Source organism: Chiloscyllium punctatum, chromosome 5 (genome assembly GCF_047496795.1).
Source record: "Chiloscyllium punctatum isolate Juve2018m chromosome 5, sChiPun1.3, whole genome shotgun sequence".
Taxonomy (NCBI): Eukaryota; Metazoa; Chordata; class Chondrichthyes; order Orectolobiformes; family Hemiscylliidae; genus Chiloscyllium; species Chiloscyllium punctatum.
Genome location: NC_092743.1, coordinates 38,839,133 through 38,858,784, shown reverse-complemented (window position 1 = coordinate 38,858,784; position 19,652 = coordinate 38,839,133). Strand labels below are relative to the sequence as shown.

The window sequence follows — 19,652 nt, the reverse complement described above, 5'->3', positions numbered from 1 at the left end:
AGAATAGTAATTATACTGATGTAGACATTGGTGAGACAGACCAGAGAAAACTGTGTGACTGTGAACGTAGCAGTGAGTAATGACTGGTTTTTAATGTGATTAAAGAGTGCCTGTTAATGGCATAACCTACTCAATCAGTTCTTAGGCTGCATCTACTGCAACAGCTATTTACTAACTCTGTATTTAAAACAGACACTCTATATTTAGATATTCAGCAGGCTAAAAGTAGGTTATTATTTTAATTTGGAAAAAGTCTCTTCCTTGAAACAGACAAGTCTCCTCCAGTTCTGTTATGAAGTATTCAATCAAGTAAATGTTTACAGATCTGCACATAGCCAGCCCATGCAGTTTCTTAGTGTTATTTAATCATCTGAGAAATTTGAAATATTGCAACATGTAGTGGAAAATTTCAAATTAGTCAAACCAACCATGAAAACAAGAGTCAACACAACAAGAGGTTAACATGAAGTGGAAATGCTGGATATACTAACTGAGCCAGGTTGTTTCATGATGGTACTTGCTCCCTGCATCAGTCCAAATTGAATGCATGCTGATATTACAGGGTGACTGGTTTGCACCTTTTGGAAGTTGGAGGTGGAAGGCAAATGCGAGACCAACAGGGCATTGTCACTGTGATTGCTGAGTGGACGCTAGGTTTGAGACCCAACACTGTCAGGATTAATTCTCATTTACATAAAAATAGGCAGATCTTTCTTTTCCAATCCTTCCATTTGTTTCCCACTCCTGTGAATGATTCCTACCACTCCCTGTCCTTGGAGAGATTAGTGAAAGTCTGCATTCGTGAACCACCATTTTGAGAGCTACCACTATGCTTGACTGTAAGATAAGCTTCTGACTACAGGTCCATGTCACTGCTAACCCTGCCTATTTGATGGTTCCACCTTTTGTGTCTTCAGCTTCATAAGCCTCTCTACTGTAATTCTCTCAATAAACATGTCTGCTTCTCTCCTCTAAAAATTCTTACCATATCTCTTTAAGACCAAGATTGATAAATGTTTGTTGGCTAAAGGTGCCAGGACATATGAAACAAAAGCAGATAGTCAGATTTGAGGTAGGCTCAAGGGGTTGATTGGCTTAGTCCCATTCCCTACTGTTTCTAGAAGTTCAAGGGTTTTGTCCGATTCATCCGTTCTGGATATTGAAGCTGAGTTGTAAGAAGAAAGTAATTATAAAAAGAACGTGAAAGAGTACAGAGGAAGAGTTGAGAAAAGAAATTTGAGTAAATAAATACCATTGTGAGATCATTGAAGGAGACCTTTATGATATTGCAGTTGGTGGAGTGCTGAACAAATGACTCCATTTCTTGTCTTCCGAGAGCTAGCAATCCATGCAATAAAGGTTGGCTGAGGCACTGATAAATGTTCAAATATATCCTCTTCTGGAGCAATTCAGTGGATTCTGTTCTGTTTTTTTTCATTCCATGAATATTTTTGATGTGCCTTTAAAAGTGAGGTTGCCTTGCTAATGCTGCTGCTTTGTGTTACCAGGGTCTTGCAATGAATCAGACAGTGATGACTCAGTACCCGAACTTGAGGAGCCTGTGGTCCCTGTGCCAATAGCTGGACAGGAACAGGTTTGTGAAAAGTTTTCTGAATAGCACTGGCAGTTGACAGCTCAAGAGCCTACACTGTAATATGAGTGGAGTCTTGACTGAAGTTTAACCCTCAGCCATGAAAATTGCAGCATGGATCCAGGGAGCAGCCATTTCATGCACAAATTTTTTGAGGAATTCTAAGTGTGCTTCGAATCATTATTGTGCAAAATCATGACAATCTACAGCTATTTTGAATAGTCAACAGTGGCTGATAGAATTAGATGATTACTTGATCTTGTGGAGTCAAGTCTGTTCCAGTTTTATCCCTTTAATCTTTTGGCTGCAAAGGTTCTAATTTATGGAAGTCCCAGTAGAGATGGGCTTACAGTTCATACTTTGATTGAAGTGATCCTTATATTTGCATTAAGTTGACTTGTTCAACAGAATGATGTTTTCTGAAGATATTTTTAGCAATTAAAATGCATGGAGAAAATCATAGTGAAATGATGGATGGTGTAATCTACTGTGGTATCAGGTGGCACTTGTTCAGCAGTAACTGAGAGTCTGTATGGCCTGCACCAAGGCCACTCGGCTGCTGACCACATTGTAGTCTTGGTCCAAATGCGGACGAGAGACTGAACACTCAAGGTGAGGTGATAACAACTACTCTTAGCATGCTTGGTCAAATGCTCCCTTGTTCTTTCTGTTGATTTGTGAAGGTCTTTGTCGTGAAACTCGTCATTTTTCAGAGCTGAGATGGGGAAGATTACTTGGTGCTGCCGCATCTCCTCATTCAAAATGGCTATTTGACACTCTGTAATCAGCATTTACAGGCTTGTTATAGACCTTTTTTAAAGTGAGTTGTGATTATTTTCTATTCTGTACTGCACACATTCCATTGCATCAGGCTTGCAATAACATAAACCAATGGTCTAAATTTTTGATGCCAGGTCAGGGCAGTTCCTGGCTCTGTTTGTGGGGGGGGGGGGGTGGGTGCAGAAGTGCTTGAAAGTTTGTTGTGTTTATACAACACCCTCCCTCACTCCCTGGGTTACATCTATGCCAACCTGTGTTAACTCATATCTCCACTCACCCCTATGGACCATCACACCCTCTGATAACCTAGGCTCCTCTACCAATCCCCCTTTATAGCCCTTTGCAAATATAATGTCAACCTATACTAAACCATTCCCCTTCACCTACTCTCCTATGCTCTTCCAGCCTGCATGTCAATTCACCCAGTATCTTCTATGGCAGACATCAAGACTGAGATTATGAATTCACTATTTAAAATAAACACTCTAATTGACACTAAGCGTTTCACTTGTACCTCTTTCAATTTGGTCTATTGCATTCATTGCTCCCAATGTGGTCTCCTCTATATCGGGAGACAAAACGCCGACTGGGTGATCGCTTTGCTGAGCGCCTTCGGTCTGTACGCAATCAGATCCTGGACCTTCCCACGGCTTGCCACTCCAACACACAATCCTGCTTCCATGCCCACATGTCTGTCCATGGCCTGCTGCAATGTTCCAGTGAAGCTCAACGCAAACTGGAGGAATAGCATCTCATCTTCCGACTAGGCACGTTACAGCCTGCCACTCTCAACATTGAATTCAACACCTTCAGATGATTATCCCATCTTGACCCCTCTGTTTTCATTCTGCTCTGTAATTTTATTTCATTTGCCTTTCTTTATTATTTTTTCACTGTTCTGTGCCTCTTATTTCTTGTCTCTTTCTCTCGCTCCCCACTCTTCTCATCACCTTTTTCCTCTCCTCTTTCCCCCTTTGCTACCCTTCTCTCCTGTTTTCCATTTTGCCTCTGCTTCACCCATTTCCCCTTATCCCCCACATATTTTGTCACATAGCACTGGCTTCAGCCTTGGTCATTCACAGCTCCTAATCTCTCTATGCACTGTCATTATCATCTCTTAACTGCTACCTTTGCTTCTAGAGCCATGACTCCCCTTCTCTCAGCCTAGTATAAATACCTCCCTATTTTTCCCTTTTTTTTTGTGAGCTTTGACAAAGGGTCAATTAGACTCGAAACGTCAGCTCTTTTCTCTCCTTACAGATGCTGTCAGACCTGCTGAGATTTTCCAGCATTTTCTCTTTTTTGGTTTCAGATTCCAGCATCTGCAGTAATTTTGCTTTTTTTCTAATCCTATTTGCTATGCTTGACTTTCTGCACCTACTTAATACTACTTGTTTTAAAGTCTTTTAGACATAGTCATGCTTCTAAGACTTTATAAGCACTTGGAGCTGTCAAACTATGAACTGACAAGCACCTGACTGTGTGACAATAGATTATGAAATCATTCAGGCAACACTAATCCTATATTGATGATGCTCCTGCCTATATCAACAGAGAGAATGAAAGAGCACAATGATTTTTTTTTAAAAAGTAGACTTGGGAGATTTTGATGAATTGTTGGCACCGTTTGACCATTCTATTGATTTTGTACGCTTTTTACAGATCTACTGTTAACAATGCCAAGGAGTGCTTGACCACTCCCAAAGACACTCTGGGAAAATTTTTGAAATGGTTATTATGCTTCTCCAAAAAGGTGATTATACCTCTCCAAAGAGGTCTGACTGATTTCGACCTTCTGCCAGGTTTGGAGTGCACAGACCACGTTTTGGACATCCGACTGGCAAAAATGTCATAGAGTCATAGAGATGTACAGCATAGAATCAGACCTTTAGGTCCAACCTGTCCATGCCGACCAGACATCCCAACCCAATCTAGTCCCACCTGCCAGCACCTGGCCCATATCCCTCCAAACCCTTCCTATTCATATAGCCATCCAAATGCCTCTTAAATGTTGCAATTGTACTAGCCTCCACCACATCCTCTGGCAGCTAATTCCATACGTGTACCACCCTCTGCGTGAATAAGTTGCCCCTTAGGTCTCTCTTATATCTTTCCCCTCTCTCCTGAAACTATGCCCTCTAGTTCTGGTCTCCCCAACCCCAGGGAAAAGACTGTCTATTTATCCTATCCATGCCCCTCATAATTTTGTAAACCTCTATAAGGTCACCCCTCTGCCTCTGACACTCCAGGGAAAACAGCCCCAGCCTGTTCAGCCTCTCTCTATAGCTCAGATCCTCCAACCCTGGCAACATCCTTGTAAATCTTTTCTGAACCCTTTCAAGTTTCACAACATCTTTCCGATAGGAAGGAGACCAGAATTGCATGCAATATTCCAACAGTGGCCTAACCAATGTCCTGTAGAACTGCAACATGACCTCCCAACTCCTGTACTCAATATTCTGACCAATAAAGGAAAGCATACCAAACGCCGCCTTCACTATCCTATCTACCTGTGACTCCACTTTCAAGGAGCTATGAGCCTGCACTCCAAGGTCTCTTTGTTCAGCAGCACTCCCTAGGACCTTACCATTAAGTGTACAAGTCCTGTTAAGACTTGCTTTCCCAAAATGCAGCACCTCGCATTTATCTGAATTAAACTCCATCTGCCACTTCTCAGCCCATTGGCCCATCTGGTCCAGATTCTGTTGTAATCTGAGGTAACCCTCTTCGCTGTCCACTACACCTCCAATTTTGGTGTCATCTGCAAACTTACTAACTGTACCTCTTATACTAGCATCCAAATCATTTATGTAAATGACAAAAAGTAGAGGGCCCAGCACCGATCCTTGTGGCACTCCACTGGTCACAGGCCTCCTGTCTGAAAAACAACCCTCCACCACCACCCTCTGTCTTCTACCTTTTGAGCCAGTTCTGTATCCAAATGGCTAGTTCTCCCTGTATTCCATGAGATCTAACCTTGCTAATCATTGTCCCATGGGGAACCTTGTTGAATGTCTTACTGAAGTCCATATAGATCACATCCATTGCTGTGCCCTCCTCAATCTTCTTTGTTACTTCTTCAAAAACCTCAATCAAGTTTGTGAGACATGATTTCCCATGTTGACTATCCCTAATCAGTCCTTTCCTTTCCAAATACATGTACATCCATTCCCTCAGGATTCCCTCCAATAACTTGCCCACCACTGAGGTCAGGCTCACTGGTCTATAGTTCCCTAGCTTGTCCTTACCACCCTTTTTAAACAGTGGCACCATGTTTGCCAACCTCCAGTATTCTGGCACCTTACCTGTGACTATTGATGATTTAACTGAGGGAAGCTGTACTTGAACATGTGTGGTTGCCTCTGCAAGTTAGATCTCTCAGAATTAATCAGCATATGAGAAAGTGATTCAGACAGTTGACTGTTTGTTTTTGGTACAGCTATCCAAATAGTTTCACTTCTCTTTTTGCCACACACCTGCAAATTTTCTCTCTTGAAGTAGTAATGCAGTTTTGTATTGGAAGTTATTAGTAATTCTCCTACCACTGATCTTTCGAATAGCACATTCCGAATCATATAGCGTATAATGAAAAGTTAAACCTCCATGTCTCCTCTTGCTGTTTTGATGGTTACTGATCCTTTGGCTGCTGAAACCCGTTCCTCATTTATTCTATCTAAATTCTTCATTGTCTTTCTTTTTTTTTCCTCCTATATGTGAAATCCCGTATCCCTGTTAAAACGGTAGCGAATGATGTCCTTACTGCATTAGCCAGAATTGGCTACATATTCTCGTTGGGGCCTGAGCAGTGATTTATAAAGGTTTGGCATAATTTCCTTGCCTTTGTGCTTGGATTATATTTATGAAGCCAAGGGACTTAACCAAAATGTATGACTTCTCAATTTGTCCTCTCTTCAAAGACACTACATGAGTCCCCAGCTTGCTCTTAAAACCCACTTTAAAAATGTGCCACTTTATTTTGCAACCTTTAAAACATAAATTGTGACAACTTGTAATAGTGCAGGAAACTGAGGGAAAATATTTTAGGATGGGTTTTCTGTTCAAATAAGGTCAGGGAAGCCCTCTGTGTTCCTTCAGATAAAACTTATTAATATTGTATACATGAGCATTTTCTCAGTTACTTTTAGTACTAATTTTCATGCAAAATCTCGGTCACAGGATTATTCAAGTCACTGGTATGTAACAATACACCTCGGAGACTCCTCTGCATTGCTCTTAAAGCCCATCTCTACTGAAAGCTTCTCACATCAGCAGGCACTCCCGTTGCTGGGTTCTGTGCACAGCCTAAGCAACAACTTACTATCCCAGGTTGAGGATCAATGATGTTCAGGCTGAGGCTATTCAGGGATGTGGCCACTGACCTATACTTCCAGGCTGCCCAACCCAAGTTACCTCTGGATACATGACTTTCAGTTAACACAAAGCTCCCTGTAACAGGCAATGCAATATGCCAAAACATTGTGGCTCTTATTAACAAACTTCACGTCAGCATGTTTCCCCCCCCCCCCATTCCAACCTTCTCTAACACGCTTTCCTTTAAGCATCTCGCCTCTCATGCCTCCTTTTTAAAATCATCTTTCTCCACTGCTCACTCAAGCCCCAGGCCAAGTCTCTCACTGCTTTCACGCTTCAGTTTCATTGATGGTGATTGCAGCCTCCATCTAGGGGTGACAATATGGTATTGTCATAGGGCTAGTAATCCACAGACTCTGGTGACCCAGGTTTGAATCCCACCATAACAATTCAAAACAATGTGAAATCAGCCATGATGGCCATGAAATCATTGTGGTTTAAAACCCATCTGGTTCGTCTAAGGTTGTTTAGGAAGGGAAATCAGGCCTATATGTAACTCCATAATACAGCACTTCTATCCTAACATAGAAAAGGCCCCAGTCAAGCCATGAGTGACATGTCTATATCTATGTCTATGTACTTAGTACTAATTTTCATGCAAAATCTCAGTCACAGGATTATTCAAGTCACTGGTATGTCACAATACACCTCATTAGTACATCATTCCCGATGAAGGACTTTTGCCCGAAACGTCGATTTTACTGCTCCTCGGATGCTGCCTGAACTGCTGTGCTTTTCCAGCACCACTAATCCAGAATCCGATGTCTGTCTGTGACTGCAGTGCATTATCCTTCCACATCCTCATTGACCTCTGTGTGACCACACCATTGCCATTTAACATCTCGCCTCAATATTGTCCAGCTGGTGTGACTGTTCTCACCTTCTACATATTCCAATTTATCCTTCGTTGGACTCAGCCCAGAGTCGGAAGGCCTCTCCAAAGTCAGTGGGAGGTGGGGGTTGCAGCAGTATGCCCACTTGGATCTTCTCACCTGATCACAATGGGCACTACATCTCAGTTTGTTATATTCCTTGATGGGAACAGGATTAGATCATTTAACTTGTTCTGACATTCAGAGAGATCTTGGTTGATTTTCAGCTTAACTACTTCTGTCTATCTGGATAACCAAAATCTAACAATCTTTGATTTAAAATTTGCAATTGATCAAACAACAGAGTTCTAAGATTTTTCTCACCTTTACCAAATAGAAATACTTCCTGATTTCCACCCTGAAAGGTCTTGCTCTAAATTTTAGTCATTTATCACAGTTTTGTCCATTTATTTTCCAAATATATTTTGTAATTTTATGGCTTCATCTGCACCACTTACAGCATTATCTATCCTTACCTGCTTGTTAGTGAATTCCTCTATCATTCTCAAAGTACAGCAAATAAACCAGATCCCAGCACACGTTCCAGCTGGACACACCATGTCACATCCTGCCATTTTACATGTTCTTCCATTATCCCAAATCCTCCAACACAGGGATTTTCCTGATGGTTAATAAAGTACCTAATATTTAATGGGCTTAATTTCACCTAACAGTCTCTTATACAAACTTGCCTTCTGGAAGTTTGTATAAATAACTTTGATAGTTATTCCACTGTCCACTACTTTGAAAACTACATCCCCGACAGCCTATTCCAGCTGTCTATCACCCTCTATTTTAAACAAAACCTTGCCGCACATATCTTTTAAATTCCTCTTCTACCTCTTTTTGTTTTTCCTCCACCCCCCCACCTCCCAACCATAAACCTATGCCCCCTAGTATCTGACCTTTATATCCTGGGAAAAGACTCCTACTATCTACCCTTTTCTGTGCCTCAGTTTTATGTACTTCAATCAGGTTACCCCTCAGACTCCAAGGTTCTAGTGAAAATAATCCAAGTTTGTCCAATTTCTACTTACTTCTAATATGCTTCAATCAAGGCAACATCCTGGTAAATCTCTTTTGCACCCTTCACATCCTAAAGTATGGTGACCAGAACTGTACACAATATTCCAAATGTGGCCAAATTGAGTCGTGAATGTTTCTTGGTCAAGGCAGGAGTTTTACTGTAACCAGGTTATGTAGCTAACATTGAAGTTTTTGAAGGGACATTGTAGAGAGTGATGTCCTCTGTATCGTTCACATGCTTTACTTGAACAGTGTATGTTGTATTGTGGCACTTGGAAAGTTGACTGCTTTCCATTCTGCAACGTTTTTTCGCATGATATGAGATTAGTTGTTGTCTTGAGTATCTTTGCATGTTAATTACAATGCTTTTTTAAAATTTATTTTAAAATCTGTTGCTTCCAGTCACAGTTGGCCCAAGCAGTTGGGATTGGCGATGAACCTGTCAGCAAAGCCAAGCAGAGCCGTAGTGAGAAGAAGGCACGAAAGGTGAGTCAAAAGCCATGTGTAATCTCTCAGAGATACCTTAGGTATAGCTGGACTCTCAAGATGTACAAGAGAAGACATATTATCAAAATTACAGGCATGAATATGTGCTAAAACAATATGAATAGGCAATTTAGAAGTTTATATAACTGGACTAACAATGCAAAGAACATGTGCTCATATCTTGCCTTGGTAGGTATGAAAACTTAAATTCCATCAAAGTTCATAAATATGCCTTGGAAAAGAGAGCCAGCTTTAAATGATCTAGTCTATATATGACTCCAGTTCCCAATTGCCTAATCCTTAATGTTGCCTAATCCTTAGTCTAGAAAGCTAATCAGTTGTATCAAATCACAATCAGCAGTTTAACAAGAATAAACTCCTCCCTTCAAACGTCATCATTTTACACATCAAGATACAGTGATATAAACCAAGTTCAGTGCACTGGGTCATGATCTAAATCAACCTTCTGAATGAATAGAGGTACAGAGTGATGCAATGTGACAAAGTGATTCAATGGCGAGCCAAGTTTTCTTCTGGTCTTTATATTAATGGCTTCTGAACCTAGCCATGCACACTCGCATCCAATATAAACCTCCATTTCTGAGGAAAGTAGTGCTTCCAGCTGATGATGATATCAATAGTAGTCTTCCACAAGGTTTTTAAAAATGTATGATAATATATTGCGCTCTCTCTTCCTTTCCTTGAACTCTCTTCTGTTCCACTCTGACTCTCTCCCGCTGTCAAACTCTTCCCCCTCCCTCACTGTCTTTTTCATTTTCATACTTCTGTATGTTTCTGTCTCCCTTTTCTGTCCTTTGTTCTCTCCCTATTTCTGCCTGCTATATCTCTTGTTCCTCAATGACTGTCATCTCTTGTACATCTTTCCCTCCACATGGTTTACTTTCACTCCAACTCTTTTTTTTGTTTTCTTTTTTTCTTCTCCCCTTTTGTCGCTTCCTTGTCTAATTCAATCCAACACTTGCTCCTTCCTTTCTATCTATCTATCTCTCACAATCTCACTCTTCTCTGTCCTTCTAACTGGGTTTGTTTCTTTATCTATTTCTATCTTTTCTCCACTCCCATTCTAGGCTATGTCCAAGTTGGGGCTGCGTCAAGTACATGGTGTGACTAGGATAACAATCAGAAAGTCTAAAAACATCCTCTTTGTTATAACGAAACCAGACGTTTTTAAGAGCCCGGTATCTGACATCTACATAGTCTTTGGAGAAGCAAAGGTGAGTGAGTGTTAGAAATTATGATGAACAAATTGCTTTATTGTGCATCACTGAATATTGGCTTGTTTAAAGATTAAATAAAGCGTGAGCATACATGTTTATCAAAGGAGTTGTTGTAAATTTGGACAGCAGTATAGACAGAGCTTTACCCTGTGTCTAATTCTTGCTGTACCTGACCTGGGAGAGTTTGATCAGACATTGCAAAGAACAGTGTGTAGGAGGAATTAGATTGTGGCTGATCCGTATCTGAACAACTTCAGCCTGATTTTGCTTTCTATCTGTTGGGTGACACCTATCAAGAATCTACTGCAAACAAGTGCTAGAGATCGCAACAGGTCATGCAACATCCATGGATTAATTTATTTCCTAACAAGAACCTGTTGACAGTTTCAATTGACCCAGTCACTCAAAGCATTTTGAGGGAACAAGTTCCAGGATTCCAATGCCCTGTTTGTTTGAAAAATGTTTCTGAATTGAACCCTAGTTATAAGGTGTTGTATTTTTGTTCTGGATTTGCCTGAGGAAATAACTTCTCTGCATTTAGTAGTCATTTGGTGACGTGGAACCTGAAAATTGCTGACAATAGAGTCAAGACGTTGAAACTTCTTGTCTTGTACTTGTCAGGATTGACATAAGAATGTTAACAATTGCAATTTATATTACTGGAGGAAAGGGAATGATTGGTAGTCAAGATAACTCTGACTGAGGCGTTGTAATGCAATTTCACAAATTCCTGAGTAATTCATAAAAAAAGTGCAAGATTTGTATATACTCTACTGCAGCAGACTGGTCCCGCTATAATGCTGCTGACAAGAGCAGGTTTTAAGCCACGAATTCTGTGGCAAGTAACTCACCATCTTTCATTCTCAGGATTTGGGCTTTGTGGGCTTGATGAGCAATTTACTGTTCATCCTAATTGCTCTTGAAGGTGCTTGTTGAGCCTCGAACCACTGCAGTCCATTTCGTGTGGTTACCCGCTGTACTGTGGCGCAGGGTGGAGTTACAGGATTTTGACTCAGCAACAATAAAGGCATGGCAAGCAGTGTAGTTCTAAGTCAGGCTAGTGTGTGGTTTGTAGAGTGACTTGCAGGTGGTATTCCTATATTTGTGCTGTCCTTGTTGTTTCGGATGATGGATGCCACAGGTTTGTAAGGTGCAATCTAAGGGCATTGGCATCTTAATGCAGTGCATCTTGTAGATGGTACAAATGCAGCCACTAGAGGTGGTGAAGGGGATGAGTGTTGAAGATGGTTGATGGAGTGCAAGTCAAGTGTGTGGTATGTATCTGGATAGCATCAAGATGCTTGTGTTATTAGAGCTGCATTCACCTAAGAATAGGAAATATTCCATCACACCTTTACCTTGTAGATGATGGACTGGCTTTGGCAGATCTGTGGGTAATTTGCTCAGCAGTTTTCCTATTCTCTCTTCCCTGCTGTTAGTAGCTACAGTATTTACGTAGTTAATCCAGTTCAGTTTCTGGTCACTGATTTTTTTTTTATTTCAAAAATATACTTTATTCATAAATGATTTGATGGTCTGTACATTGGATCATGCCATACATATGTCCATATTTACAAACACAGATTCGACTTTATCCTTGTCCTTTACAATCCTGTGCATTTTTCAATCTTGTATATATACATATATTTGGCTGAGGCATCAGCAGAGCCCAAAAAAACGTCTGTATGGGCCCCCTGTTCTTCTTTCGGCAGGCCGATCTTACACGGTGGTCTTTCCCCACCGCGCCTTGGCGGCAGCTGCCCCAAGCTTCAGCGCGTCCCTCAACACGTAGTCTTGGACCTTGGAATGTGCCAGTCTGCAACACTCGGTCGGGGTCAACTCCTTCAGCTGGAAGATCAACAGGTTTCGGACCGCCCAGAGAGCGTCCTTCACCGAGTTGATGATCCTCCAGGCGCAGTTAATGTTCGTCTCGGTGTGAGTCCCGGGGAACAGGCCGTAGAGCACGGAGTCCCGCGTCACGGCGCTGCTCGGGACGAACCTCGACAAGCACCACTGCATTCCTCTCCAGACTTCCTCTGCATAGGCACATTCCAGAAGGAGGTGTGTGACAGTCTCGTCCCCCCCGCAGCCACTTCGAGGGCAGCATGCGGTGCGGCAGAGAGTCCGGGCGTGCATAAAGGATCTCACAGGCAGAGCCCTTCTCACCACCAGCCAAGCCACGTCTTGGTGCTTGTTGGAAAGTTCTGGCGATGAGGAATTCTGCCAAATGGCTTTGACAGTCTGCTCAGGGAACCGCTCGACAGGATCCGCCCTCTCCTTTTCCCGAAGAGTCTCAAGGACGCTACGTGCTGACCACTTCCTGATGGACTTGTGGTCAAAGGTGTTTTTCCTCATAAATTTCTCCACGAAGGACAGGTGATACGGAACGGTCCAACTACTCGGAGCGTTCCGCGGCAGCGAGGCCAGGCCCATCCTTCGCAACACCGGGGACAGGTAGAACCTCAGTACGTAGTGACACTTGGTGTTTGCGTACCGGGGATCCACGCACAGCTTGATGCAGCCACACACAAAGGTGGCCATCAGGGTGAGGGTGGCATTGGGCGTGTTTTTTCCCCCATTGCACCGGTCTTTGTACATAGAGTCTCTTCGGACCCGGTCCATCTTTGATCTCCAAATGAATTGGAAGATGGCCCGGGTGACTGCGGCGGCACAGGTCCTGGGGATAGGCCAGACCTGTGCCACATATAGCAATACTGAGAGTACCTCACACCCGATGACCAGGTTTTTTCCCGCGATGGAGAGCGACCGTTGCCCCCATCTGCCTAGTTTCTGTCTCATCTTCCTGATCCGCTCCTCCCAGGTCTTGGTGCACGCCCCAGCCCCCCCGAACCAAATACCCAGCACCTTCAGGTGGTCCGTCCTGACGGTGAAGGGGATAGAGGATTGGTCGGCCCAGTTCCCGAAGAGCATGGCCTCGCTCTTGCCTCGGTTTACCTTGGCCCCTGAGGCCCGTTCGAACTGGTCGCAGATGCACACGAGTCTGTGCACGGACAGCGGATCCGAGCAGAAAACAGCGACGTCATCCATGTACAGGGAGGCCTTAACCTGCAGGCCCCCGCTGCCAGGAATAGTCACCCCTCTCAGGCTCGCATCCTTCCTGATGGATTCGGCAAATGGCTCTATGCAACACACAAACAAGGCGGGTGAGAGGGGGCATCCCTGCCTGACTCCAGATCTTACAGGGAAGCTATCTGATTCCCACCCATTGATTGAGACTGCACTGACAATGTTGGTGTAGAGCAGTCTGATCCAATTTCCGATTCCCTCCCCAAAGCCCATTTTGGAGAGAACATCTCTCATATACCTGTGAGATATCCTGTCAAAGGCTTTCTCCTGGTCCAGGCTGATGAGGCAGGTGTCCACCCCCCCTGTCCTGCACGTAGGCGATCGTATCCCTGAGGAGTGCGAGACTCTCAGAGATCTTCCTGCCCGGTACAGCACAGGTTTGGTCCGGGTGGATCACCGATCCCAGAGCAGACCTGACCCGGTTGGCGATGACCTTTGACAAGATTTTGTAGTCTGCATTTAACAGTGAGATCGGTCTCCAATTTCTAATTTCCTCACTCTCCCCCTTCCGCTTGTAGACGAGGGTGATGATGCCTTTCCTCATGGATTCACTCATGGTACCTGCCCGAAGCATACTGACATACACCTCCAGCAGGTCCTGGCCGATCAAGTCCCAAAGAGCGGAATAAACCTCGACCGGTAAGCCGTCGCTTCCGGGAGTTTTATTCTTTTCGAAGGACTCGAGGGCCTTGGTCAGTTCATCCAGAGATAGCGGCTGGTCCAGCCTCTCTCGTGTTCCGTCATCTAGGACCTCCGTGATAGAGGACAGGAACGACTGGGAGGCCGCGCTGTCGGTTGGCTTAGAGTCATACAGGCTGGCGTAGAAGGATTTGCTGATCCTCATGACGTCAGCCTGAGATGACGTTACCGAGCCATCTTCTTTCTTCAGGCTGCTGAGCACGGAGCTCTCTTTGTGCACCTTCTGGAAGAAGAAACGTGAGCACGTCTCGTCCTGCTCCACCGAGCGGACCCTGGACCGGAAGATTATCCTGGAGGCCTCCGAGGCAAAGAGCGAGGCTTGCTGGCCCTTCACCTCCTTGAGGTCCTCCGTGACATCGACCCCCATCGTCTGCAGCAGGAGCAGGTTCTGCATACTTTCCTGGAGCTGGGACAGTTTTCCCCGCCTCTCTCTCGCCTCCTGGACACCTTTTGAGGATAAAGAACCTCTTGATGTTCCCTTTTACCGTTTCCCACCAGTCTGCTGGAGACTCAAAGAGGGGCTTCACGGTTCTCCAACCTGCGTAATCCCTCTTGAGCTCTTCGATGTTTCCTGGGGTCAACAGCTTAGTGTTCAGTTTCCACGTTCCCTTGCCCGCCCGCTGTTCGTCCTGTAGGTGACAGTCGGTGATAATCCCCAGAATGTTGTTAGTTGGGGATTCACTGATTGCAATACTGTTGAATACTGAGGGGTGATGGTTAGGTTCTCACCTGTTGGTGATGGTAATTGCCTGGCAGTTGTGTGGCATGAATGTTTCTTGTCACTTTATAGCTAAGCTGTCTCCTGGCTCCCTGTACCTGCCATTACCCCTGAGTGTGATGGCATACTCTGCTTGCCTGCAGAAATACAGCTCGAACAATACTCAAAAAAAAATTTGCAACTATCCAAAACAAAGCCCATTTGATTGGCACTGCATCTGCCATCTTCAGCATTCACTCCCTTGGCCCATCTACAGTGACTCACACAGCTTCCTTCCACAGTGCCTTCCAAATCTGTGACTTCAACTATCTAGAAGGACAAGGGGAATGATACTGAGGAATACAGTTCATACATATCTGTACAACTATGGTGTCACTGGGTCATAATTCTGGAATTCTCTTCCTAAAAGTACTCTCTGGGTAAACCCACCTGCCAAGGATTATGGTTCAAAAAGGCAGTTAACCACTGCAAGTAGGGATTGGCAATAAATAAGTGAAGCCCACATCACTAGATGAATAGAAAGGTTATAGCAAATATAAATGAATTCATTGCAAACTGAACCTCTTCATTTGCTTGCTAGTGAATTTGCAGACTCTGGGTTAGTCAACAATGCTTGCAGCATGTCATTTCTGTTTGCTGGAAGCAACATACATTCATGTGCAGAGATTTGTTTTCTGCAACTGAATGGAATCTGCTCAAGCCCTTTGTCTATTTTAAATTTCCTGTGTCCTTGGGGAGCCTATAGTTCCCTACTGTTTGCTCCATTGCAGTATCTCAGGGGCTCAGTTATCTTGCCAACCAATCATCACCCTCTAAGCCTTGGCTAACTCTTCCAGCTCCTGGTTAATTCTGGTGATTTGCACCGGAATTCCCAGCAAGGGAAGTATATCCTTCTAGAAATCTGCCTGAAACGTAATGCAGTACATCAGATGGGGCGTGGCTAACAATCTGTACAGTTGAATAATAACGTCACTTGATGTTAAGCTCAAAGGGATGAAGATTTGAAAATGGGCTCATCAGCTGGGAACACAATGAGGACCTCCCACAGAATAATAAAGGGAGAATTGACTGAGGCTTGCTATAGGGTGGTGTATGGCTGTGGAGGTGGTGGAAGGCCTGCTCTGTCAGTTTAGGTTTTGGACACTGTTAACACAATATCCTTTTTGAAAATCATTCTTCCCCACATATAACGGGTGGTTTGGTTGAGCAGATGGGGGGTGGTCTGAGCCCATGGATCACAGTCCCCACCCCCACTGAGAGGCAGAGGAAAGATCGCAGGACACTCAGTCATTAATATGCACCGGTTCCAGCTCCAATTCCAACTCCAATCGCAGTTCTGAGTCAGAGTTTATGGTTCCAACCCACCTCTAGAGTCCTAGGCAGATGTACCAGTGCAGTCCTGAGGGAATATGCTGCACTGTCATAGGTGTTGCCTTTCTGATGAAAGTTGTCTACCATTTTGACATATATGAAGGATTCCCTGGCAATACTGGAAGACAGTTATGGACTACTTCTGGCTGGCATTTATCTCCCAATTAACATCAAAAACAGTTCTTCAGTTCAGTTCATTTTATTTTGTTGTTTGAAGAATCTTGCTATGTTTCCCACATATTTTTGACAATGTTTCATGATTAGTTCACTGGCATGGAAAGGGCTTTGGGATATCTTGCGGTTGTAATTGAATTACTATATAAGTGCAAATCTCATTCTTTGCTCTGTTATTCCAGATTGAGGATCTGTCCCAGCAGGCTCACAAGGCAGCAGCTGAGAAGTTCAAAGTCCCTATTGAGCATGCCACACTGGTTCCTGAAACAACTCCCACTCTCACAATTAAGGAGGAAAGTGAGGAAGAGGAGGTAAAGCACCTTTTGTAATGTGCTGGGAGCAAAGCCTTCGCAAAGGGCCAAACAGATTGGGGAACCACTCCAGAATTTGTTTCACTTAATATTCTAATCTTCCTGATATACTTCCCCACGGTGCCTGTATTGGAAGGGATGAAATGGCTCCACTGTTGGTTTTGAGAGGTGGCAGTACTCACAACAACATTTGGGATTTGGGACAAACAATGCAGCCATCTTTGAATCAGGCAGAAAATTAACGATAGCAGATTCAGTGAGTTTAATGCTGTTGGAAAATTATCTGAGAACAGAGAGCCAATCGGGAAAGAAAATTTGCTCAAAACTCATAGCAACACAAATTAATACCATCCCTAAGATGGCATCCGATATCAGGAATGGAAGGTTAATCTCCAAGGGAACTTCTCCTCTTCCCAGTTTATCTCTAAATTTATCTCCCCTTAAAATCTAATTTTGAGATTCAGCAGAGTTCCAAAAATACAAAGATCTGGGCAAAGTGGTTATTAGAAATTTGTTTGTAATGATATATCATACGAAACCACATGATTACAACCTCTGCCTACAGATGTCAGTGAGGGGAGGGGGGGTGGGGGGGTTGGGGAAGATGTTAAGTACTTCAGTTTACTTATGGTTAGTGAGCAAACCTCATGCACAGTCCGTGTTGAGGTTACAAAGGGTTATTTGTCACAGAAGGATACACATTGGAACCAGTTGAGCATCATTTCTTTTTCCTCCTCCCCTCACAACAATGCTTTGATTTCTTGACATCAACTAAAAGGCTTTCTTAGAACTTTCATTCTAGGTATTTTATTAAATATCAATAGGAGAACCTACCAAAGGTTCAAAAAAGCTCCATATTATAATCTCAAGACATGACATAGACCACCTTTTATTTATTTCTGTTAGGGATAAATTTATAGATCTATTTCATAAGACTAGAACTGGCTGAGATTATTTTATGTGACAACAGTTGTAGCCTTACAGATATTTTTTGAATTCTGCAAATATTGTCTGAGAGCTACACTTCCAGGATCGTAATTTTTACTTTTTTATATTAGCTCTACAGTTTTTTTAGAAAAAGGAACCCAGTATAAATACATTTGGTTTGTACAGGATAAATTCCTTTATTATCTCTTGGTCTAATGTTTAACTCCGTCACCATGGTGACTAGTCAAATTCCAAGGCACACGTCTTTAATGCGATCGTTAGGATGAGAAGAGTCTTACGTTATCTCAGGAGCAACATCAAAATGCAGTGCACAGGTATGAATGTTCCAGGAATTAGTAAGTAGATGATTCATTGAAATGCAATGGTGATCACCTAATAGCTTTGACCATTGCTATCACTTCTTATTTCTTCCTATGACACAATCATATCATGTTCATGTCAGGGAAGGACAAGTGGTTTTCTTAACCCAGTTTGTATAGGCTTCAAGATGGCTCCATAATTCATCGCTCAGTCCAACTATATATGACCTGGCCACATCTTGGAAATTAATTTTCAAGAAGGAAGGGCTGCTGGTAAAATTCATTCATACAGCATAGTCATAGTCATAGAGATGTACAGCATGGAAACAGACTAGTCAATAGATTTCCACTGTTTCTGTCTATCACTGTCTGGCATTGAGCAGGGTCTCGACTACTGCCTGGAGTGCCAGGAAGACCACAATGTCACCTTTCTTTTCCTGAGCTGGCCTACCACATCTTGTACTATTTGAGAACTTATCTGGTCTTGTCCTGTGATTCTGTCTGCTGACTAATTTGAGGCTGGGATTTCCTTAGTACTGAGAAGCACCACTAAAACAGGTTGTACTGCACCCCTCTGAGCTGATCAACTCCAGATTCTGAATGCTGATGGTGAGTGTATAAGAGGGACTTTTCAGTCATAGTAGAACAGTAGCCCATTCACTGGATTTTTAAAAAAAATCACCTTGAACTCTCAGGCTCATTGGGAGATGACAATGATTCATAATAATGCAATCAGAAAGAGTACCGTAGTTAAGGATAATATAAAAGTCGAAATAGGTAATTTGGTCATATGATCATATGCTACAGAAGGCCCATTGAGTCTGTTTGGACAAGACGACTATAGTTCTAAACTGCTCCAACTTCTGAGCACTTGAACATCATGAAATTTCAAGTTTCATCCAAGCACTTTAAAGGTGGAGGTTTCATGACTTAACTATCCTCTCAGACAGTGCGTTCCCCCAAATTCTCACCGCTCTCTGGGTCAAATATTATTTCATCAAATCCCCTCTTAAACCTCCTGCTTTTAAAATTACCTCTTCACCTTCATATTATACCCCCTTGCTTTTGACACTTCAACAAAAAGAGACAGCTGCTACCCACCCTGCCCATGCCCCTCACAATCTTATACGTCTCAATCAGGTCCCCTCTCAGCCTTCTCTGCTGTAAAGATGATAACCTGAGCTTTTCCAGCCTGTCGTCATCGTTAAACTGCTCCATTCCAGGCAACATCCTGGTGAATCTCCTCTGCATACTCTCCAGTGTAATCACATCCTTTATCCTGCAGTGACCAGAACTACATACAGTATTCCAGCTGTGGCCTAACTGAAGTTATTGTAAAGTTCCCGTGTAACCTTCCTCCTCTCATAATTGATGCCATGACTGATAAAGCAAGTGTCCTATATACCTTACCCTATTAACCTTTCCTGCTGCCTTCAGGAATCTTTGGATAAGCACCCATGATCCATTTGTTTCTTTGAATTTCTTAGTATCCTACCATTCATCTAGTGCTCTCTTGTCTTATTATTTCCTTCAAAATGTATCACCTCACATTTTTTAATGTCCAATTTCATCTGCTACAGATCTGCCAATCCGAAAAAAGTCTGTCTCTATTGTCCTGTAAGCTAAGACCTTCTACCTCACTGACAACTACCTGATAAGTTAGTTCACAGATAAAATGAAG

General features: G+C 43.1%; 1 protein-coding gene across 2 annotated transcripts in view; it reads left to right on the top strand.

The window, feature by feature from the left end:
• Positions 1 to 19,652, top strand: part of LOC140477002 (uncharacterized) — a 67,159-nt gene that overhangs the window by 44,159 nt on the left and 3,348 nt on the right. For both annotated transcript variants that reach the window (XM_072570075.1, XM_072570074.1), the window contains 4 exons: positions 1,509 to 1,594; positions 9,043 to 9,126; positions 10,215 to 10,361; positions 16,596 to 16,724. In XM_072570075.1, the coding sequence (XP_072426176.1) occupies positions 1,509 to 1,594; positions 9,043 to 9,126; positions 10,215 to 10,361; positions 16,596 to 16,724 (446 nt within the window). The remainder of the gene's footprint in view (positions 1 to 1,508; positions 1,595 to 9,042; positions 9,127 to 10,214; positions 10,362 to 16,595; positions 16,725 to 19,652) is intronic.